This window comes from Papaver somniferum, chromosome 1, assembly GCF_003573695.1.
Source record: "Papaver somniferum cultivar HN1 chromosome 1, ASM357369v1, whole genome shotgun sequence".
NCBI classification, from domain to species: domain Eukaryota; kingdom Viridiplantae; phylum Streptophyta; class Magnoliopsida; order Ranunculales; family Papaveraceae; genus Papaver; species Papaver somniferum.
In genome coordinates, this window is record NC_039358.1 from 39850016 (window position 1) to 39874076 (window position 24061).

At 38.8% G+C, this 24061-nt stretch overlaps 2 protein-coding genes and 1 non-coding gene across 3 annotated transcripts; all 3 read right to left on the minus strand.

Moving 5' to 3' along the window:
* Window positions 1–5385: 5385 nt before the first annotated feature.
* Window positions 5386–7267, minus strand: LOC113328026 (monooxygenase 2-like). Its single transcript, XM_026575124.1, has 5 exons — window positions 7008–7267; window positions 6852–6911; window positions 6577–6772; window positions 6247–6478; window positions 5386–6098 (listed from the first exon to the last, which is right to left on the minus strand). The coding sequence occupies exons 1-5, from the start codon at window positions 7235–7237 to the stop codon at window positions 5530–5532; spliced, it is 1287 nt and encodes a 428-aa protein (XP_026430909.1). The 5' UTR covers window positions 7238–7267; the 3' UTR covers window positions 5386–5529.
* Window positions 7268–7416: 149 nt separating this feature from the next.
* Window positions 7417–7489, minus strand: TRNAA-AGC. Its single transcript has one exon. It is a non-coding gene; the product is annotated as a tRNA-Ala (tRNA).
* Window positions 7490–7518: 29 nt separating this feature from the next.
* Window positions 7519–9806, minus strand: LOC113283889 (monooxygenase 2-like). Its single transcript, XM_026533274.1, has 5 exons — window positions 9412–9806; window positions 9255–9314; window positions 8932–9127; window positions 8610–8841; window positions 7519–8405 (listed from the first exon to the last, which is right to left on the minus strand). The coding sequence occupies exons 1-5, from the start codon at window positions 9639–9641 to the stop codon at window positions 7837–7839; spliced, it is 1287 nt and encodes a 428-aa protein (XP_026389059.1). The 5' UTR covers window positions 9642–9806; the 3' UTR covers window positions 7519–7836.
* Window positions 9807–24061: the final 14255 nt, after the last annotated feature.

Genomic DNA, 24061 nt, shown 5'->3' on the forward strand with positions numbered 1-24061 from the left:
ATTAGAGCCTTGGGACCATTTATAGAACCAGATTATGATGAAGACTACCATCAAGAAACGCTTCACAATGTTGATTTCGAAGACCCTGATCCAGATTTGAGTGATTGGGGATCAATTCCTTCTAGAACCACTGCAACCTATGATCAGGACAAGTCTACTGTCTCTTTTTTCGATGAGGAAGGTTACCAGATACCAGGATTTCACTCTGACACTTATTCAGACCAGTCAAAACCAAACTCAGAAGCAAGGATAGTGGAAGAAAACATCATCTTTGAGGACTCAAACACTTCACTAATTCCACAACTCAACCTGCTGAGATACAACAGCCTTTCAGTCCATCAATATTTCTAGTCTCAGACATTGAGGAATCTGAACTTGTATCAGATTTTGACCTTCCAAGTACAGCAATAAAAAAAATGAACCCTGAGCGACAATCCTACCTCCACAATGTAGGCATTGGCACCTCTTCAGCTCCAGATTCATCAAGAACAGTCATTGATGAAGATATTGCATAATGGATAAAGGTTTATCAGCCAACAAAAAGGTTCAAACATGACACCCTGGAACTAAAAGTTGATGCACCCTCTATCAATTCCATCATCGACACACTCAGTTCGACTTCTATTGAAGAATGCTTTATAAAGTTACCCTCTACTGCACCACCATAAGACCCGTAAATTGATAACACCAACATTCACCCAATTCAGACTAAATCGATGCAACAAAGGCACATTCAAGGGCCGGTGGATATATCTCTAGATACCTCTATTTTTTGGTTCACTCTGTTTATAATCATCCGCCGAATGTTTGTTTAATATGCTTGTTTAATATGTGTGCTTGTTTCTGATTAGTTATCTAGGTAGAGCTGGTGGTCTCCACCTTTTTTGGTTGCTCAGTATAAATATCAATGTTCATATGTTCAAATCTGCTTCTTTTTAGTATAATTTGGTTAAAACAAGGATCCCGATCCTTCACTAGCTTAGTTTACTAGCTTGTTAAATATCTGTATGCTTTCCATATTTCTCTGATCTTCATAATTTTCTTGATTAGTCTGATAAGTTCTGTCTTTGAGCCTTATAGTCTACATCTTCCTTTATCCTTCCTAGCTTAGTTGATAACTTGGACTGTACCTGTGTGCTAACACTCCTTTTTTTCGGTTACTAATTCTGTATGCTCACCCTACTCTTATTTATTCTGATTGAATTTTCCTTGTTTAATGGTCTAAAATATACAGTCATTACTTTATGCATAACTACTCTCTTATAAACAGTACCCCTGTATTCTTGTTTGTCTTATTGTCTGTCATTTGGTTTGATCTTCTTACACTGTTCTATTCTGTTTAAATCCAGTCCTCTTATTCTGTTAAGTTTTATCTCGATTGTTTTTGGTACCTTTCACTTCTGATTGCTTAACCTTTATGTGAAATAAAAATCTGTTATTACCTATTTTCTCCTCATAGTTTACATTCTAGTAACCTCTGAAACAAATTCTGTCTTATAGCTTCGTCCTTCGGTCTTCTTTAATTACCTTTTATGCATTTTTCTTACCTGCAGTTTGATTCTGGGTACTGCCTTATTTTGCTTCCATCTCTAGTGTAATCGACTCAATTATAGCTTTTTGTATGCTCCCTGCAATTTCAATCTAAATATGTATATTGTGATTATTGGCATCTAGTTTAACTCAATAAAAATATCTTGAATTTGATCTGGTCTCTAATTATCCATATCAGTTCTTGTCTTGCATCCTTGATCACTGCATTTTAAGTCTAACTTGTGTTATGATACTAAATGCAACTTGTTCTTAACATCTACCCATCTCTTGCAAGCTTTGTCAGAAATCTAACTTTATAAGTCTTCTTTTTTATCATAAATTTAGATTTTCTTTAGACTGTCTTTTGGAATAGCTCAATAATTCCTTTTTTTGTTTATAATTGATTGCATCTTCTTTGTAACTGTTTTCTTTGCAGTCCCATTCTAAGCTTTCAAGTCTGAATGCAAAAAACTTAATCTTATAAGTCTTCTTATTTCTTACATAATCATAGATTGTCCTTTCCCCTTAAGCTATGATGTTATTCTTAACAGACCTCAGCTGAGTTCTCAGCTTCTTAAACTCAATCTTTGTTGCAAATTTGAACCTTGCTGGTTTTAGCAATTCCTCAAATCTTATGTACCTTGACTTGTTTCATCATCTTGTAATTATAGATTTCTCAAAATCTTTGTTTTTGCATGTTTTTTTATAGCCTTAAAACACTTTCGATTTGCACAGCTCCTTCATTTTTATGCACAATAATCTCTGTTGAATGTTATAAATTTCCTACTCTAACCATTTCTTATCTTAATTCTACAAATATCCTCTATTCTCATTAAGCCCAATTAAACCAATTCTACCATTTCCTCAAATCCCATTTGAACCTTCCTCATAACCGAACCTAAACTTCTTCTTTCTTCTCAACTGCATAGCCCGTTTAAACTAATTTTCCCTTTTCACTATGAATATTATTTCATGGAATTGTCAAGGCATAAACCTCCCACCCTCAATTCATCATTTTAAAGGACTAGTTACTCTTCACAAGCCTAGCATCATATTTCTCTCTGAAACTCTAGCTAACGATCAACACATAAGAAGATTAACACAATCCCTTCAATTCAATAACTACTTCAACATACCCAAAATTGGAAGACGGGGAGGACTATCCCTAATGTGGGAGGTTAACCTAAACATCCAAATATTAATACATTCTCAAAACTTCATCCACACAAAGGTTACACCACCACTTCCAGAACAACCAAGGTTCTTCACGGGTATCTATGGCCCTTCACATCCAGATATAAGGAAAAATATGTGGCAAGATTTTCCAACAATATTCAGCAATATCAATCCATCCACACCATGGATATTAATAGGAGATTTCAACGACGTTTTAAACCAATCCGAAAAAAAAGGAGGAAGACAAGTGACATATGATCAATCTCAACCGCTTCTCACTATGATGGACCAGATGGGTTTTATAGATTTAGGATTCCGAGGAGATCCATACACTTGGAAAAACAACCAATTAGGGCAAGATAATATCCTAGAAAGATTAGATAGGGCTCTAGGAAACCAACTATGGCGAACGGCAAACCCCCATGCGGCAGTTACTCACCTTCCAAGAATAGCATCTGATCATGCCCCAATACTTCTTCAGAAAAAAGCAATGGATTGGCAAGGAACAAAAAACTACAAATTCGAATACCTCTGGCTCTCTCATCCCCAACTTAAGCAAATAGCCGAATCATCATGGGAACAACAACAAGATAATGAACCTAAACTCAACCTCCAGCTAAAGCTCATTACAACAGGACAAACTCTCTTAGAATGGAACAAAGAAACCTTTGGCCACCTACCAACGAAGATCAAGAAATCGACAGCCAAGATAAAGAACTCCAAACACCAATGTGTATCCCAAACATGCTCAGATCTAGAACATTGGTTAATTCAAGAAAAACAGCTGAGAATAGAACATGAAGAACTATTACAATGTCATGCAACATACTGGCAACAAAGATCTAGAATTCAATGGCTTCAATCAGGCGATCTCAACACAACCTTTTACCATACTAAAGCTACCATCCACAGAGCTTGCAACAATATTCAACAACTACAAGACACACAAAACAACTGGATTAGCAAAAAAGAAGACGTTGTTCAACTCATTTTTGATCACTATCCTCAGCAATATATGGTCCCACCTATAGAAATAAATGAAGATCTTTTTGCAAACATCAGACCAAGGTTGAATCCTAGACAATCAGACCAACTTACGAAGGAAGTAACTACAGAAGAAATCAAGCAAGCACTTTTATCCATAAATTCTGAAAGTGCTCCGGGTCCGGATGGCTATACAAGTAAGTTCTTTAAAGTTTTCTTGGAAACAACCCACCCTCAATTGATAGCAATGGTTAGAACTTTCTTTAATAATCTTAATATGCACCCTCTCATGAATCACACAAACATAACACTAATACCTAAAGTAGACCACCCTTCAAAACCTTCACAATACAGACTCATAGGACTCTGTAACATCACATATAAAATCATCTCAAAAATATTAGTCAACCGAATTATACCTATTCTCCCCTTTCTAATAAGCCCTTTCTAATAAGCCCTTTCCAGAGCGCTTTTGTTCCACAAAGAACAATTCACGACAATATAACGATTGCTGGGGAACTCTTCCATAATATCAGAACCTCAAAACCCACCAAAGATCCAAAAATATCTCTAAAATTAGACATCCAAAAAGCTATGACAGCCTAGATTGGTGATTCATCAAAATTTCATTTACAAAACTTGGATTCCCATTAGCCTTTATAGACTACATTATGCTATGCGTCACAACAATTACTTACTCCATCAAAATAAATGGTACACCCCATGGATACATTACACCAAGTAGAGGTATTAGACAAGGAGACTCACTTTCGTCCTATATTTTATATCATATGTGCTGAAATCCTATCTACAAATCTGGGAAACTTTAAAAACCAAAAATTAGTTCCAAGACTTAACATATCACAAAAAGCACTCCCCATAATTCATCTAATGTATGCGGATGATCTTCTGATCACGTATAAAGCATCAGATCAGAGTAACCAACAACTTAAAACCCATCTCCAAGCCTTTCTTCCGCAGGGCAAGTAATTAATACTACCAAATCAGTAATCATCCATCACCCTAATTTAGACCCAATCAAAATAAATGATCTTCGACAATTCTTTAATATGCCAACCTCTTCAAAACCTCCAACCTATCTAGGCATACAGTTTAAACAGGGAAGAGCATCAAATTGAACTTTCACTCCCCTTATACAAAGATTAGCCAGAAAAGCAAAAGGATGGATGACAAAATGCCTAACGCCAGCAGGAAGACTCGTTCTCATCAAAACCTCCCTAACCCCAACCTCAAATCACATAATGCAAACACAAAACCTACCCATAAATATACACAAACAAATAGATCGTATAACCAGGAATTTTTTCTGGGGATATGACTCAACAACCAAAAAACTACACCCCATAGGATGGGATAAAGCAACAAAACCAATAGCCGAAGGAGGACTAGAAATAAGAAAAAGCGCTGATCATAATAAAGAACTTCTCATGAAGAGAATTTGGAATTTTGCATGAACATCCTAACTCTATATGCGGAAGTCTATTCAACCAAACATGAAACTATTCAACCAAAATCTGGGAGCAGGCAATCCCATCTTTTATCAGTCACATTTTATTTCAAGACTCTGTGGGTACCACATACCCACGACAAATTATAATCTAAGCTTTCTATAATAAGTATATGCTTCAAAAAAAAAAAAAAAAAATTATGTGCAAGCACAAACAGAGTCCGGAGTATTCTAAACGAAGCTTCGCATATTTCTGTAAGGTGTAAGAACCGATCACAGATATTAATAAGGTTTCAAATACAAATAAGCAACGGAAAATATTATAATGCTCGTGCAACCAGCATTACTGGTAGTTCTCAACATAGCATGAACTAAGCTGACCCGGTAGGTAATTTGCCACAATCATAACGTAGAAAACCACCGAGTCGGGGATACATAATCTTATAAAATACCGTATCACGGAGAAACTTCATCAACCATCCAACTCCTCTCAAGGAAGATCCTATACCACCACCGCCACTTTGTTGCACCCAACCAGAAAGATACGAAGTTATGATTAAACCAGTTGTTCTCCATCTCCTCTCTTTAACATACATTTGTATCTCAACCTCCAAGTCTTCTTGTGATATCATTCCACCATTTCTGAGATACGAGTTTCCAATATGGCGACCTAATATCACAGCATCTTCTAGTGCTGAACCACCACCTTGACCAAGATCCGGTGTCATTGGGTGCATAGCATCACCTGCTACAGTTACAGTACCATCCGATACACGTCCGAATATAAGATCCCATGGGTATCTAAATAGTAATGGTTCCCAAGATATATTTTGCATATCAGATCGTTGTATCACATCTTTTACCAGTTGTGGGAAACCAGAAGCACTCTCTAATATTGTCTTTTGTATGGCTCTTGGGTCTTCTTTTGGCATTTCTTCATCTAGTAAATAAAAGTATTGCATCAATGTAATGTTCCCAGTACCAAGATAGATGTTGTTTGTAGGTATATGAAGTCACATGAATTTCACTTGACTTCTAAAAATCTGGCGAGCAGAGAGATATTAAAGACGGAAGATCTAATTTCATACCTTTACTAGGAATGGATTGATAAGACATGAACCAGTAGACATCTGCATCAGTAATAGGAATAATGCCAAATCTGCTACCTTTATCAACAAAATTTTGAACTTCATGATTCAATCCATGGCCTTCAGGAAACACTCCTAATCCACGCACAGCACATCGTCCTGAATTAACCACATCTTTAAGTCCTAGCCACTTTGCCACCAATGAGTGCACCCCATCACATCCTATTAAAACCTGCCAAACAAATCCAAATCCAACACAAATAGAAGCTTATTGGTGTCAACTAGTACTTACCAAAACTATGCTTTATTTTGGGTGTTAGAATGACTAACCTTTGTATGAATTGTTGTCCCGTCTTCCAACTGTATGACCACCCCGAATAAATCATTCTCTTGAGGTGTTTTTGTTTTCTCAATTGAGCGAAGCTTTGAAGAAAAACGAACTGTCTCGGTTGGTAATTCCTCCAGTAAAGCTTCAAGTAAGGCTCTTCTATGTATAGTTCTAGGTCCAATTTCGAGAGACTCCTCCCTACATTTACCAATCACAACTTTTACAAGGTAGCAAAAGACAATATATATATATGAGTGCAGGAATTGGACTAGCATACCCTGGTTTCTGGAAACTAGTCTCTTGGGTAACTCCATTTGCAACATTGATAACTTTTGCTCTAAAAATCAAAATAAAAATAAGAATCAAATCATTTGCATAACAACATCAAAAGCTAATTCGTAGGAAATAAAGAGGGTTTGAATGAATTACATACCTTTCATAAGGTTTGTACAAAGAAGTAAGTTTGTGAGCAACACCAAGTGATTCAAGAGCAATCCAAGCATTTGAGAATAAAGCTATAGCAACACCAGTGACTCTAAGCTCACTTGATCTCTCCAACACTAAACTTTTAACGCCAACTCTCTTTAGTGCTAATGCTGTTGCTAAACCTGCAATTCCACCTCCAACTATCACTACTTCCTCTTTCATTACTGAATTTTCCATCTCTCACTGGTGATCTTGATAATTGGATGAATTTAGTGGAGGCCAGTGTTCGACAGCCGTCAATAATTAGTCAAATAAAGATAAAGTAGTAGTACAGTATTCTGGATTAATGGACTGATTTTTGAATCAGTAAAAAAAATTTGGATCAAATAAAAACATGAAACAAACAAAAAACAGAATGGAGAAGTGGGGCATCGATCCCCATACCTCTCGCATGCTAAGCGAGCGCTCTACCATCTGAGCTACATCCCCAGTTTGCATTTTAATTTTTCCCTACAATAATCATCTAGCTTTACCTAACAAACGGAAACAGGAATAGTTCTATTGCCAAAGATTGCAGGCTTGCAGCTATGTATATAAGTGTACAAGTACGGAAGTACCTCAGAAAAACTCTTCCTTCTTTATATTATAAATGCAAATCTTATTCCTTATGCAACTCAACATTCTACTGACCTCAGCTAGTTACAAACCAAATATGCAGTAGAAGGATTTCAAATACAAATGAAAAACCGAGATATATTTTAATGCTCGTATTGCTGGTGCCACACTAGTAACCAAAATTGCTGGTAATTCTCATCATACCAACAACTCCAAATGAATTAAGCTGATCCAGTAGGTAACTTGCCGCAATCATAATGTAGAAAACTACCGAGTCGGCGAAAGATAATCTTATAAAATATTGAATCACGAAGAAACTTCATCAACCATCCAACTCTTCTCGAGGAGGATCCTATACCACCACCACCACTTTGTTGCACCCACCCAGAAAGATATGAAGCTGTAATTAAACCAGCAGTTCTCCATCTCCTCTCTTTAACATACATTTGTATCTCAACCTCCAAGTCTTCTTGTGATATCATTCCACCATTTCTGATATACGAGTTTCCTATATGGCGACCTAATATCACAGCATCCTCTAGTGATGCACAACCACCTTGACCTAAATCTGGTGTCATAGGATGCATTGCATCACCTGCTACGGTTACAGTACCGTCAGATAGACGTCCAAATATAACATCCCATGGGTATCTAAATAATAATGGTGCCCATGATAAACTTTGCATCTCAGATTGCTGTATTACATCTTTTACTACTTGCGGGGAACCAGAAACACTCTCCAATATAATCTTTTGTATGACTTTTGGGTCTCCTTTAGCCATTTCTTCATCTGAAAAAGAGAAGAATGTAGTTAATTGGAGGTTTAAGGTTACAAAATTTCAGTCACCTTGTAACTAAAATGCTTGTTTGTCTGGAACTTCAGAGACTCAGAGAACATGTTTACCTGCCTTTCATTGACTTGTCAAGTGGACACGCACACAAACTTGAGCTAACAACTGAGAATTGAATTGTCATGCCAAATTTTATGTCATACCTTTATTAGGGATGGATTGATAAGCCACGAACCAATAAACGTCTTCATTGTTAATAGGAGCAATGCCAAACCTACGACCTCTATCTACAAATTGTTGAGCTTCGTGCTTTAGTCCATGACCTTCTGGAAACACTCCCAATCCACGCACTGCACATCTTCCTGAGTGAACCGGATCTTTGAGCCCTAACCACTTTGACACCACTGAGTGCACCCCATCACACCCTATTAAAACCTGCCAAACCCAATACAAACCGAAGTTTCACATCAATGAATCCATAATTTTTTAAGTTATGCTGCATTTTGGGTGGTAAGAATGGCTAACCTTGGTATGAATGGTTGTCCCATCTTCTAAATATACGATCACCCCGAATGAATCATTATCTTGACGTATTTTTGTTTTCTCAATCGAGCGAAGCTTTGACGAAAAACGGACAGTGTCGATTGGCAATTCTTCTAGTAGAGCTTCAAGTAAGGCTTTTCTGTGTACAGCTCTAGGTCCAATTGCCAGCCCCTCCTCCCTACAATTTACCAATCACAACTTTAATTGTGAACTAGAATCAAAATTTCCAATACTCATCACCAATTTTCTACTTGTTGATAGGTAACAAAAGATAATATATGTGTGCAAGAAGTGGAGTAGCATACCCTTGTTTATGAAAATTAGTCTCTTGGGTAACTCCATTTGCAACATTAGTAACTTTTACCCTATAAGAGAAAACCAAAATAAAAATCAAATCACAATTTAGAAAATACAAATTGATCACCAAAAGCAAATTCATAAAGAGGGTTTAAATGAATTTACTTTTCAAAAGGTTTGTAGAAAGGATTAAGTTTGTGAGCAACACCAAGTGATTCAAGAGCTATCCAAGCATTTGAGAATAGAGCTAGAGCAGCACCAGTAACTCTCAGCTCATTTGCTTTCTCTAACACCAAACTCTTAATTCCAACTCTCTTAAGTGCTAATGCTGTTGCTAGACCTGCAACTCCACCTCCAACTATCACTACTTCCTCTTTCATTACTGAGTTCTCCATTACTAACTGATCTTGATAATCTTTGAGCGAAGAAAGTCTGCTAGTCTGTCTCTCAACTCTCAGTACAATTGCTTCCTTTTTGTATGGCCATCCATCATCAATAATTCAAAGTAAGTCTGCTAGACTGTGATCAAGGATTCTTTGGCAGTTGGGCGTTAATGAAGAAAAATTGAATGACCAACTTGGGGAAGTTGACGAACAAGATAAGTATTTGATTAAAGTTGACTAGCTAGATTGTTGGATATGCTTATGTCATAGGTGACGGTATGATACTTCTACACTGTCCCATACCTCTCGCATGCTAAGCGAGCGCTCAACCATCTGAGCTACATCCCCAACTTGTGGATTGGAGCTACAGTTTCCGGAATCGAACCATTCGTGTTCCAAACCAAATGTGCCGTCTCTTTCTTCTGTCTCATAAACATGGCGACATCATTCAATGCTGTAACGTCACCGCTTGCAAATTGCAATTGTCCCTTTTGCATGTAAATTGAGGGTGGAAAACCTTGAGGCTAACCAACCTACGAATGGAAATCTACTAGTGAAATCTCATTCCATTATCAAATCGACTGCAATCTGTAGTTCAACTTTACGGTTGTTGCTAGAGACACAAGTATTTCAAGGGGACATTAGCCCAAAGATCAAATAACCAAATGCGATGTGCTTAAATACAAATCACATTTTCATCAAAAAGATACAATACAAGTACAAATCAAACGTACAGTACCTGAATACAGTAATGCTTGTGCCATGAGCTCATTCAGTCTACTAACAAAAATACATTAACGTCTACTGATAATGATAAGAACTTAATAGTTCTTACCCACGGCCAGCAGAGTAAACTTTAAAAGAACACAAAAACTTAGAACAAACTTATAATTCTCATAGATAATCAAACTAATAACACTAGACCTTCTTATATAGACCACTGAACTATAAAATTAAGGAAATGTAACCTAGAAAGGAAACTACTTCTATAACTAAGAATCTAAAATAAAATTCTTAAAACAAAACAATTTCCAAAAATAAACTAATGCCTAAAACAATAGAATTTAGGGATTTCTAACCCTAACCCTAGTTTTAATTAAGAATTCTAAGTAATTAAAGATTTTTTATCAACCATGGAGATTACTGGATCAACCTCATCTTCTTCTTCTGGTAGATTATCCCCAACAACTGTGTTAGGAAACAAAGCCTTCTTCAGAAACGATACATGGAATACCGAATGTATCTTTGACTCCTTAGGCAAGTCCAATCGATAAGCCACAGGTCCTACACGCTCCAAAATCTTATAAGGTTCAAAATATTTTGGAGATAATTTTTGGTTTTTCCTTTGCACATTAGAATTTTGCCGATGTGGCTGCAACTTCAGATACACATAATCCCCAACTTGATATACAACGTCCCGACGTCCTTCATCTGCCCTTAGCTTCATTTTATTCTGCACCACTTGAAGTTGATCCTTAAGCATTGATAAAACTTCATTCCTCTTGGTTATTGCATTATCCAAAGTTGTGGTTTTCGCTTCTCCTGGTAAATAAGTTGCTAATACCGGAGGAGGAATGTCATACAAAGCCTCAAACGGTGTAGTATATGATAGGATGTATTATATCAATACTCTGCCCATGGTAATGGTGGGCCCGGAGATGTGTATAATTGAAGCGATAAAAACGGGGGCCTACAGTAATACCGCAAGTGCACGGTCGTCAGTTGTAGCTCGTGCAAGTACGGGTCGATCCACAGAGATCGGGTGTGTTTTGGAAGTGTTTTAGCTAATTGGGTTCCTAAATTGCTATTGGGCTATGAAGCCTTTTGGCTTAAATTGGGCTTTGAGTGCTAATGGGTTTGTTCACAATAAAATGAACTGAGCTTGGGCTCAGTTGGTCTTTGAAGTGTAATTGGGCTTTGGCCTTTGATTGAGCTTTGGGCTCAATTTCACCCTAACAGTGAAATGGTCTTTCACAGTAATTGGGCTTTGGGCTTCTGGAATGAAATGTATTGGGCTTGGCTATTGAACTAGGCCTTTGGGTTAAACAACTGGGCTTTGGTTAAGCCTGAATTGGATTGGGCTCAGCTTGATGGGCCTTTGCTTGGCTGCAGGAAGTAGCAGCAACAACAGCAGCAGCAGCACAAGTGCTGCACAGCAGCAGCAGCTTGACAGAGGAAGAGAGCAATGCAGCAGTAGTGCTGCAGCAGACAACAGCAACAGCAGCAGCAGAAGGGCAGCTGCATCAACTGCAAGGGAAGGAAAGGCAATGCAGAACAAGTGCTGCACAGCAGCTGCAGGGCAGTGGAATAAGAGAAGCAAAGCAACAGAAAATTCAGTGGCAGTGAGCCAAAGGCAATGAAGTTAAGAGGCAAAGAAACAAAGAAAATTCAAGAACAATTTAATCAAAACATGGAAAAGAAATTGTGGATGGGAAGTGCAAGGAGATGGATGAGAATTCCCTTTACCTAGCCAGTTCACCTAGGTTAAGTTTTTGTCAAATGTCTAGTTAACCAACCTTACAGCCTTAGCTAACCCCTAGTATTGGCTGTCTGTTTAAGGCACAACCAATCACAGACTAACTAGGCAGTGGCTTACTAACTAATGTAGCTGATTAATTCCTTAGAGCCACCACTGACCCCTAGCATTAGTGGTCTTCTTACAACACCACTAATCACAAATCAGTTGGGCTTTTAGGAGTCTAACTAGCCTAAGCTATTTTAAGCTCAGCAAAAACCATCCTAATAGCTAACCATCATGGTTCAGTTGTTTTCTCACCCTAGTGGGGAATTAAAACATGTTGCAGTTAAGAGTCCTCATGGTTGTCAAGCATTAAGACTCAGAATAAGAACATGTGAGTTCAACAGGGGACTTACAGGATCATGTGTAGAAACAAAACACACAAACTAGTTAACACAAACATAACATGGATAATACAATCACACACAGAACACAAACAGGAGACAACATAACATAACAATTAACATTAACAGGAGCATAACAATTAACAGGAAACAATATTAAGCAGAACACATTATCATTTAACAGGACATGAAAGTCCTGGATGTTGTCTACTCCAAGCATAAAGTTTCTACAACACACCCACACTACATATTTATACCCACAAACAATTAGGGTTCTACCCATTTTCACCCAAAATAACAGTAGCTAGGGTTGGTGATTACTCACCTAATTTGATGTAGCAACATCAAATTGAGCTCGACCCATTATTCTATTTGTTCTCCTGTATCACCTCCATGCATCAATTGCTTCTCTAGCACACGTTAATCCATCAACCCATAACCTAGGGTTTAGGTTAGGTAATGAGTTGATGGGATAAAGGGCTAGAATGATGGGGGAAGGTGTTCAATCACGTGTAGGATGATGACGGAGGTGGTATGGTGGTGTTTGGTGGCGACAGGGAGTGGTGGCGATGATGGTGGCGACAGTTGCAGGGTGATGGTTCTGCAGATGGGGGGTGATGGAGGAGATGGCTCGACTGTTTGGGAGAAGGGGGGTGTTTGGGTAGGTGGTATAGGTTCGGTTGCTAGGGTGTTAGGCGTATCCACCGAGTCTTGATGTTCTGTGACTCTGAGCTGCGAGATGCGAAGATGGTAGGTAGATCGGACGGTGATGTGAAGTGAAGCTTGTAGCGACCGTCAGATTTTTTGATACAACGAAGTTAACGGCTCTAGATGGGGTTATGTGTTGTAGTGTAAGGCGGAAATATCAAACGTTGATGAACAGCAAGGGAGCGACCGTTGGATTCAACTACCATCTAATCTGAAGGCTTGGAATTTCAGCGCTGTGGTGCTTGGCAGAGACTTCAGATTTTGATGCTCTATGAAGGAGCGACCGTCGGATGCTTCTGAGAACTGATCTGATGGCTGAGAACGGAGGCGTTTTTGTGTGTAGAAAATGAGGTTGTGCGCACCATTCTTCGCGGTTTCCTTGCGTAATTTCTCCCGGCTTTTCACTACTTTTCTGCTCTATTCCGTTCCGCAATTCATCCAGACTTTATTTATTACCTAAAAATGCAAAATAAAGTAAGAAAAATATTTATTCTTGAAAACAATGAAAATACAGAATATGGGATAAAATGTAGAATTAATGCACAAAAGATGAGTTAAATGCCAACAAAAAGGGATAAATATATACATTATTTGGCACTCATCAAATACCCCCAAACCTGAATTTTACTTGTCCTCAAGTAAAACAAAACTAAGGAAATCCTAACTATACCACTGTCGCTGGTCTCTCGAATGCATTTAGCGTATGCACTAAGCCTTTTAAACCACTAAGTGTCCCTAGTGGACGAGTTGAAGTCTCGTGAAGGTTTACCAGAGGTGTGCCTACAAAACCTAAGGACAAAATATAAGCTCATATTCCATCAAATGTGACATGTGCAAAACAGTTAAGCTCACAGCAAAATGGAGATGTCAATCTAGCTGTCGAAGGCACAATCCTAGCACTGATAAAAAATAAGGACATGTGATAAGAGTGTAAAGTGTATCTACACATGTGTAAAGAAAGATCTGAAGTTATGACTACTAATCACCAAGAGATAGTTTCTCAGACTAAGAACTGAGGTCGAAATCTAGCTAGCTGTCCGGACTTTACGAGAATTGTGAATGAGTTGGAGGTATTTCACAATTACTCGCGTTGTACATCAATGGCATACACCCTCCTTGCTTACAACACAAAAACACAAAAGATGACTATTTACATGACTCTTATTTACATTGACTATTCTCTTTTATTTTTGGAACAAGAGATGATGGAATTGATAAATACTTGATTTTTTTGTATTTTTCTGTTTTTTTTTCTCTTTTTTTTTCTGAATATATATCGATTTTTTTTTTTTTTTTTTTTTTTTTTTTTTTAACTACGGAAACACTTTTGATACATATACAAAAGGAAACAAAAGATTACATGACACTTTGCAAGAGGTAGCCCTTTTTGATGCACCCAGTTAAATTCGATGGTTGTCTTTCTTAATGTAACCTCCACCTTCTATCCCAAACCAACCAAAGAACAAGCTAGTCAAGTTTCGTTCAGTATTCTAAAGTGATTGGCAATAGTAACTTCCTATCAAACACCTTGAAGATCGAGGCATACATGTATTGGTATCGTGCGCGTGCAAATTTCTTATCACTATGTGAATTGCTAGAATCAAGGGTGCCTAAATATCTAGACTAAGACTCCTAATAATTATACATATTTGCACAAGAATCAACATTTCAAGGTAAATGAGCTCCATTTTATGATTTTTCATTTTTTTAATTTTTTTTTTGAATTTTTCAATTTTTTTTCAAAAAGATGGAGTTTTGTTTTCAATTATGGCAAATTATCATGGTATCTACTCTATACCCCCAAACCTAAACTAAACATTGTCCTCAATGTTTCAAAATATGGAAAGGATTAAAATGCAACATATGGAAAGGGACATGCTGATAGAGTAAAAGGAGAGAGAATACCCGATTTCGGCGAAAGCAGAATTAAAACTCCGTTATTCAAGGCAGAAATCCAACATATTTCAGCCGAGATCATATTGGATTAGCAAAATATATACAAAAGGAAATTTTACTACACATTATCTACAAGAAAATTTGGTTTTTTTTTTTTTTTTTTTTTTTTTTTTTTTTTTTTTAAGAAAAATAAAATGAAGAAAATAAAATTTGGTTTTGAATGGGAGCAAGCCCACTGTGCAAGCCTTTGTGTTTGCTTTGGCTCCGCTTGGTTGAAAACTTTTGGTGGAACTGAGTCCAAAATCTCGGCCTAGAATTTGGGTACTCGGCCCACTAACGAGTTCAACTAGCGTGGTCGGTTACAAGCTCAGCTGGGTTTAAAAACCCAGAATACAAAATACAAGTCCAAATTAAACAAGCTCACAAAAATTAAATACACAAGCCCACAAATTAAACAAACAAGCCCACAAATAAATTATTACAAACCCAACAGAAAATAAGAGAAGCCCAAAAATGGCTTTAATATTACATGCCCACAATTAAAAATTGGAAGCCCACAATTCGGGTTCTCTTAAATGGGTTACCTTTTAAGCACAGCCCAGCTGCTCTGATATTGTTGCAAAAACCCAGTTGGGTTTTGGTTCTTTTCCTTGGTGGCGTCCCAGCAGAGGAAAAACAGGTTCAGAACAGCAGGTCCAACAGCAAATGAAGTGAAGCAGATGCAGATGCAAATGCTATGCAGTGAAATGCAAAAATAGCTAAGAAAAAACACAGATAAACACAGCACCAATCCCCGGCAGCGGCGCCAAAAACTTGGTGGGCCCGGAGATGTGTATAATTGAAGCGATAAAAACGGGGGCCTACAGTAATACCGCAAGTGCACGGTCGTCAGTTGTAGCTCGTGCAAGTACGGGTCGATCCACAGAGATCGGGTGTGTTTTGGAAGTGTTTTAGCTAATTGGGTTCCTAAATTGCTATTGGGCTATGAAGCCTTTTGGCTTAAATTGGGCTTTGAGTGCTAATGGGTTTGTTCACAATAAAATGAACTGAGCTTGGGCTCAGTTGGTCTTTGAAGTGTAATTGGGCTTTGGCCTTGATTGAGCTTTGGGCTCAATTTCACCCTAACAGTGAAATGGTCTTTCACAGTAATTGGGCTTTGGGCTTCTGGAATGAAATGTATTGGGCTTGGCTATTGAACTAGGCCTTTGGGTTAAACAACTGGGCTTTGGTTAAGCCTGAATTGGATTGGGCTCAGCTTGATGGGCCTTTGCTTGGCTGCAGGAAGCAGCAGCAACAACAGCAGCAGCAGCACAAGTGCTGCACAGCAGCAGCAACAGCTTGACAGAGGAAGAGAGCAATGCAGCAGTAGTGCTGCAGCAGACAACAGCAACAGCAGCAGCAGAAGGGCAGCTGCAGCAACTGCAAGGGAAGGAAAGGCAATGCAGAACAAGTGCTGCACAGCAGCTGCAGGGCAGTGGAATAAGAGAAGCAAAGCAACAGAAAATTCAGTGGCAGTGAGCCAAAGGCAATGAAGTTAAGAGGCAAAGAAACAAAGAAAATTCAAGAACAATTTAATCAAAACATGGAAAAAAATTGTGGATGGGAAGTGCAAGGAGATGGATGAGAATTCCCTTTACCTAGCCAGTTCACCTAGGTTAAGTTTTTGTCAAATGTCTAGTTAACCAACCTTACAGCCTTAGCTAACCCCTAGTATTGGCTGTCTGTTTAAGGCACAACCAATCACAGACTAACTAGGCAGTGGCTTACTAACTAATGTAGCTGATTAATTCCTTAGAGCCACCACTGACCCCTAGCATTAGTGGTCTTCTTACAGCACCACTAATCACAAATCAGTTGGGCTTTTAGGAGTCTAACTAGCCTAAGCTATTTTAAGCTCAGCAAAAACCATCCTAATAGCTAACCATCATGGTTCAGTTGTTTTCTCACCCTAGTGGGGAATTAAAACATGTTGCAGTTAAGAGTCCTCATGGTTGTCAAGCATTAAGACTCAGAATAAGAACATGTGAGTTCAACAGGGGACTTACAGGATCATGTGTAGAAACAAACACACAAACTAGTTAACACAAACATAACATGGATAATACAATCACACACAGAACACAAACAGGAGACAACAACATAACAATTAACATTAACAGGAGCATAACAATTAACAGGAAACAATATTAAGCAGAACACATTATCATTTAACAGGACATGAAAGTCCTGGATGTTGGCTACTCCAAGCATAAAGTTTCTACAACACACCCACACTACATATTTATACCCACAAACAATTAGGGTTCTACCCATTTTCACCCAAAATAACAGTAGCTAGGGTTGGTGATTACTCACCTAATTGATGTAGCAACATCAAATTGAGCTCGAACCATTATTCTATTTGTTCTCCTGTATCACCTCCATGCATCAATTGCTTCTCTAGCACACGTTAATCCATCAACCCATAACCTAGGGTTTAGGTTAGGTAATGAGTTGATGGGATAAAGGGCTAGAATGATGGGGGAAGGTGTTCAATCACGTGTAGGATGATGACGGAGGTGGTATGGTGGTGTTTGGTGGCGACAGGGAGTGGTGGCGATGATGGTGGCGACAGTTGCAGGGTGATGGTTCTGCAGATGGGGGGGTGATGGAGGATGGCTCGACTGTTTGGGAGAAGGGGGTGTTTGGGTAGGTGGTATAGGTTCGGTTGCTAGGGTGTTAGGCGTATCCACCGAGTCTTGATGTTCTGTGACTCTGAGCTGCGAGATGCGAAGATGGTAGGTAGATCGGACGGTGATGTGAAGTGAAGCTTGTAGCGACCGTCAGATTTTTTTATACAACGAAGTTAACGGCTCTAGATGGGGTTAGGTGTTGTAGTGTAAGGCGAAGATATCAAACGTTGATGAACAGCAAGGGAGCGACCGTTGGATTCAACTACCATCTAATCTGAAGGCTTGGAATTTCAGCGCTGTGGTGCTTGGCAGAGACTTCAGATTTTGATGCTCTATGAAGGAGCGACCGTCGGATGCTTCTGAGAACTGATCTGATGGCTGAGAACGGAGGCGTTTTTGTGTGTAGAAAATGAGGTTGTGCGCACCATTCTTCGCGGTTTCCTTGCGTAATTTCTCCCGGCTTTTCACTACTTTTCTGCTCTATTCCGCTCCGCAATTCATCCAGACTTTATTTATTACCTAAAAATGCAAAATAAAGTAAGAAAAATATTTATTCTTGAAAACAATGAAAATACAGAATATGGGATAAAATGTAGAATTAATGCACAAAAGATGAGTTAAATGCCAACAAAAAGGGATAAATATATACATTATTTGGCACTCATCAGGTAACCAAGATGACCATCCTTTTGGTTTATTTCCAGCGAAACACCGTAAGTAACCTTCCAAACATCTGTTAACCACTTGATGAGTGCTAAAAAGTGCATATTTCTATATATTTTTCTTGGCATTTAACTCATCTTTTGTGCATTAATTCTACATTTTATCCCATATTCTGTATTTTCATTGTTTTCAAGAATAAATACTTTTCTTAATTAATTTTGCATTTTTAGGTACTAAATAAAGCCTGGTTAACTCACGGAGCGAAAAGAACAAAGAAACGGTAAAGACTCCCGCAGAAAGGCAGCGAAGAATGATGTTTGCAAGAGCCGGATCAACTGAAAGTGGGCTTGAAGAGGAAGAATTGTTCTTAAAGAAGATATGAGCTTAGCATACCCAAGGCCCAAAACCCTCACCCAAACCCATTTCCAATATCCAAACCCGCCTTCATATTCAGCCGTCAGATTGGATCATCTCAGCATCCTACGGTCGCTTCATCATAGTGCATCAAAGTCTGAAGCTCCTGTCTAACACTACAACACCTAACTCCATCTTGAGCCGTCAGTTTCGTTGTATCAGGCATCCGACGGTCGATACCAGACTCTTCACTTGTAGCCGTTAGATCAATCTATCATTTCCGCATCCCACGGCTCAGCTTCGCGTATCATCGAGACTTGATGAATCCGCTCAGCACCTAAGCACCAAATACCTATACCCTAACCCAAACACACCTTAACCCTAAAACTATCGGCTTCTCCTTCTTCTCCCCCTTTCTTCTCCTCTGCAACTCCACGACCACCACCTGCTCCGCCACCAACTCCTTCTCAATCACCACAACCACCACCATCTCTTCTCAAATCATCATACACACTCGACCCATCACCTATATCACGTTCTAATCTCTCTCAAACAACTAATTTTGCCTATTCTCTCACCACTGAACCCTAAGTGTGAGTTGGTGAAATTAGTTGATGATATAGATCAATTGGAGGCGTGGGAAGCATCAGAAGATCGTAAGGAAGCATGGGTGAGAGCTATCAAGAGTTTGCAGTGATTAGGTAAACCTAATTTCTATTTCTTATAAACCCTAATTTCATAATTTTGGGATAATTGGGGGAACATGATTGTACGTCTAATTGAAGCATGGGTTGATTGATTGGGTTGTTATCAGTAGGTTAGGTGAACCAATTTTGGGTTTAATTGTATTTTTTTACAAATCCTAATTTTGCTGTTAATTGGGGATTTTTTGGGATTTCCATTGTATGTATAAATAGGGGTCTTTGGGTGTTGTAATGGGATATGCCTGGACTAGCCAGTGCTTCACCCAAGAGGACTGGAATAGCCAGTGCCTCAAGGGTTAGTTTTTATTTTAAATGATGTTGTAAACTTCAATTGTTTTTATCCTATCCATGCTCTGATATTGTTGTGCTTGAATTGTCTAGGATTGAATATCCTTATAGGTTGTTAAAACACTAAGCAAGCTTCTCTGCGGGTAGTTGCAGTGTGAGATCCCCAACTACCACAAGGTTTAGAATTCATCTTAGTGCCTTTAGCCTCCTTTCTAGACCAACCCTTAGATGAACAGCCGGCTTTGAACCACAACTGTCATCTAGTTATTCAGAAAGCCTAGAAGCTGACTGATAACTAACAAGGGAAAAGAACATAGTTGGAAGACCTGCCTTTGTTTCTTTATCACTGCCCTTGGCTAACAGCCTTGGTTTGTTTGTCTTTGTTTCACTGTTTCTTTGTTCTCTGTCACTGTTACCTCATTGCTTTACTTACTGCCTTGTTAATTTAGATAACTAGCTTAAAAAATTCAACTATACACCCTAGTCCCTGTGGAAATGACCCGTTCTTGCACAAGCTACAATCGACACCGTGCACTTGCGGTTAACAAGTAGGCTTCCTATTGCTCTTATTTTCTGTCCCCTTTCAAAGCATACCAAGTTTTTGGCGCCGTTGCCGGGGACTGGTGCTGTGTAGTTGAAAAAAAAAAAAAAATAGTGTACCTGTCTTAGTGTAACTTAGTCTGTTGTAGCTGTAACTTAGTGTTTTGCTGTTGTAACTTAGTATAACTATATTAGTGTAATATTTTTAGTATAACTTAGCTATATTAGTATAACTGCATCTGTAACTTAGTGTAGCTCTTAGTGTAACTTAGATTTAGCTGTAACTGTAGTTCTGCATCTCCTGCATCCATATCTGCATCATTTAGCATCTGCATCTTAGTTGTAAGCATTGCATCCATTGCATCCATATCTGCATACCTGCATCATCTCTAGTTTGCATATTGTCATCATAACTTGCATCTGTCACTTGCATATCATTGCATGCCTGCATCTCCTCCATATCTGCATCTTGCATTTGCATCTGTGTTTGCATCCTTGCTCTTCAGCTTTGCTCATTTCCTGTAGCTTTGCCATGCCCTGTAAGCATGATGCTCTGCAGCCTTGCTTCATCTGCAGCATTGCCCTGTGGCCTAGCACCTATAGCATTGCCTTGTCTGAAACTTGCTGCCTGAGCATAATTGTTATTTTCTTGTTGTGCTGCTTGCCTTTTTTCCTCATTGTTTCTTGGCCTCGCCCATTTGCTTCAAAGAGACTGATCTTCTCTTTTGAGCCAACAGGTGCTGCTACAGCCAGCCTCTGGTGCTGCTGCTGTTTTCTGTGTTGCTGCTGCTGCTGTCTTGCTGCCTCCTACTGCTCCTGCTTCTTCTTCTTGTTGCTGTTGCTGATGAGCCTCTGGTGCTCTTGCTGAAGTTGATGTTGCTGTGAACCAAGCCCAACTGGGCTGTGCAACTAAAACAGAACAGCTGGGCTGTGCTACAAGAGTAAGCCTGAACTGTGGGCTTGACCCAAACAAAAGTTGACAACCATTTTCAAACCCAGTTGCACTTCTTTTTGGGCTGTGTAAATTCTAAAAGTGATTATGGGCTTGTGAATTGGACTGTGGACTTAGTTACGTTTTGGGTAGGGGTGTGCAACGGACGGACGGTTGCGGATTAGGGGTCACCCGCAACCAAACCGTCAAAACTGCGGATTTGAAAAATCAAACCGTGACCGGCCCAATCACCCGCGGATTTTACATCCGCGGATCCGCGGATTGTGCGGTCCGGTTGCGGATTAACCGCGGATTAGGGATAAAAAAAAAAAAAATATTTGGGCATGTCTTTGGCATGAGGCCCAACTCTCTCTGACTCGCAAGTAAGTTGTTGGAAAGGTCCTGAATAAGCAAACAATTAGCTGGGCTTGCTTGACATCAAAAACAGGTCCTGAATAAGCTATTGCAATTAGCTGGGCTTAGTGACCATCACATTCAATTAGCTGGGCTTAGTGGCTTATAACTAATGGAGAAGAGTCAGATGCGGTGCGGTTGAATCCGCGGTTTTCAATATTCAACCGCACCCAAACCGCTAAAACGTGCGGATTTGAGAATCCCATCCGTGTTCGGCCCATACGTCTTGCGGTTTGGGTGAAATCCGCAATTTTGCGGACGGATACGGGTCAAATCCACGGTTCCGGTTTTTATGCTCACCCCTAGTTTTGGGTCTCAAACTGAAATTTGTTTAAACTGTGGGCTCCAACCATTCGTGGGCTTAGACTCAACTGAACTTTAAACCCCTACATTGTGAGCTTAGACCCAGACCAAAAATTTGAAAAACGTTTTAAAGTTTTAAAACCCAGCTGTGCCTCGCATTCCAGTTAACTGCTAGCCCAAAAACCCATCTGTTTCTGAACTCTGGGCTTGTTTCTGAACTGTGGGCCTGAACCAAACTTCGAGTGTGCCAAACTTTCAAAATTCCAAAAAACCAACGGTGAGATTTACTCACCAACAGTGGGCCTAAGAATCAAAGTTTTTAAAACAAATTTGGGCTCCAAAAACAACCCATCTGGGCTTCAGACCAAGCTTTGCCCCAAACGGTTGGGCTCTTTTATTCAAAACCTTTTGATGGGCTCAATTCAAACTGATTCGTTGGGCTTCACTTCACACTCAGCTAGGCTTCATTTTGCACAGCAGTTGTGGGCTGTTTTCAAATTTCCTAGTGGGCTGTGCATTTTCCCGCCAATGTGGGCTTGCTCCCAATTTTAAAACCAAACTTTTCTCCCTAAACAACCAAAAAGTTTCTTTCTCCCATAAAAACCAAAACTTTCTTTTTCCCTAAAGATCAAAAATTTTCTTTTTCCCATCAAAACCAAATGTCTCCCGACAAAACCAAATTTTTCCCAAAAAGTCCAATCCTATTAAAACCAAATTTTCTTGTATAGAATCTAGTAGATAGTTTCTTAGTTAAATCTTTTGTTTCTTTTGTACATATTTTGCTAATCCAATGTGACTCTTAACTGAAATATGTTGGATTTTTGCCTTAAATAACGGAGTTCTAATTTTGCTTTCGCCGTCAAATCGGGTATTCTCTTTCCTTTTTCTCTACTCACCATAATCCTCTTCGTATGTTATAATTCTTTTCATATTTTGGAACATTGAGGACAATGTTTAGTTTAGGTTTGGGGGTATGGTATAGATACCACGATCACATGCTATAATTGAAAACTGAACTCTTTCTTTTTGTTAAAAAAAATGAAAAAAAATGAAAAAATCAAAATAAAAAATTAAAAAATTGAAAAAAAACATAAAAATGAAGCTCATTTACCTTGAAATGTTGACTCTTGTGCATGTATGTAAACATAAGGATTCTTAGTCTAGATACTTAGGCACCCCTGATTCTAGCACAATTCACATAGTGATAAGAAACTTGCACGCGCACGATCTACCAATACATGTATAGCCTCATCCTTGAGGTGTTCTATCGGAAGTCACGATTGCCAATCACTTTAGAATACTGAACGAAACTTGACTAGCTTGTTCTTTGGTTGGTTGGGATAGAAGGTGGAGGTTACATTAAGAAAGACAACCATCGAATTTAACTAGGTGCATCAAAAAGGGCTACCTCTTGCTAAGAGTCATGTAATTTTTTTTTCCTTTTGTATATGTATCAAAAGTGTTACCATGTTAAAAAAACAAATTAAAAAAAAAATATGATGTATATTCAGAAAAAAAAAATATCAGAAAAAAAAATACAAAAAAATTAAGTATTTATCAAATTCCATTTGTGTCATGTAAAGAAAATAGTTCTCTCTTGTCCAAAAATAAAAGAGAGTAGTCAATGTAAATAGGAGTCATTTTTTGTTTTAGTAAGCAAGGAAGGGTGTACGCCATTGATGTACAACGCGAGAAATTGTGAAATACCTCCAACTCATTCACAATTCTCGTAAAGTCCGGACAGCTAGCTAGATTTCGACCTCGGTTCTTATCCTGAGAAACTATCTCTTGGTGATTAGTAGTCATAACATCCGATCTTTCTTTACACATGTGTAGATACACTTTACACTCTTATCACATGTCTTTATTTGTTATCAGTGCTAGGATTGTGCCTTTGATAGCTAGATTGACATCTCCATTTTGCTGTGAGCTTCTACTGTCTTGCACATGTCACATTTCATGGAATCTGAGCTTATATTTTGTCCTAGAACTTTGTAGGTACGTTCTAAGCAAACCTTCACGAGACTTCACTCGTCCACTAGGGACACTTAGTGGTTTAAAAGGCTTAGTGCATACGCTAAATGCATTCGAGAGACC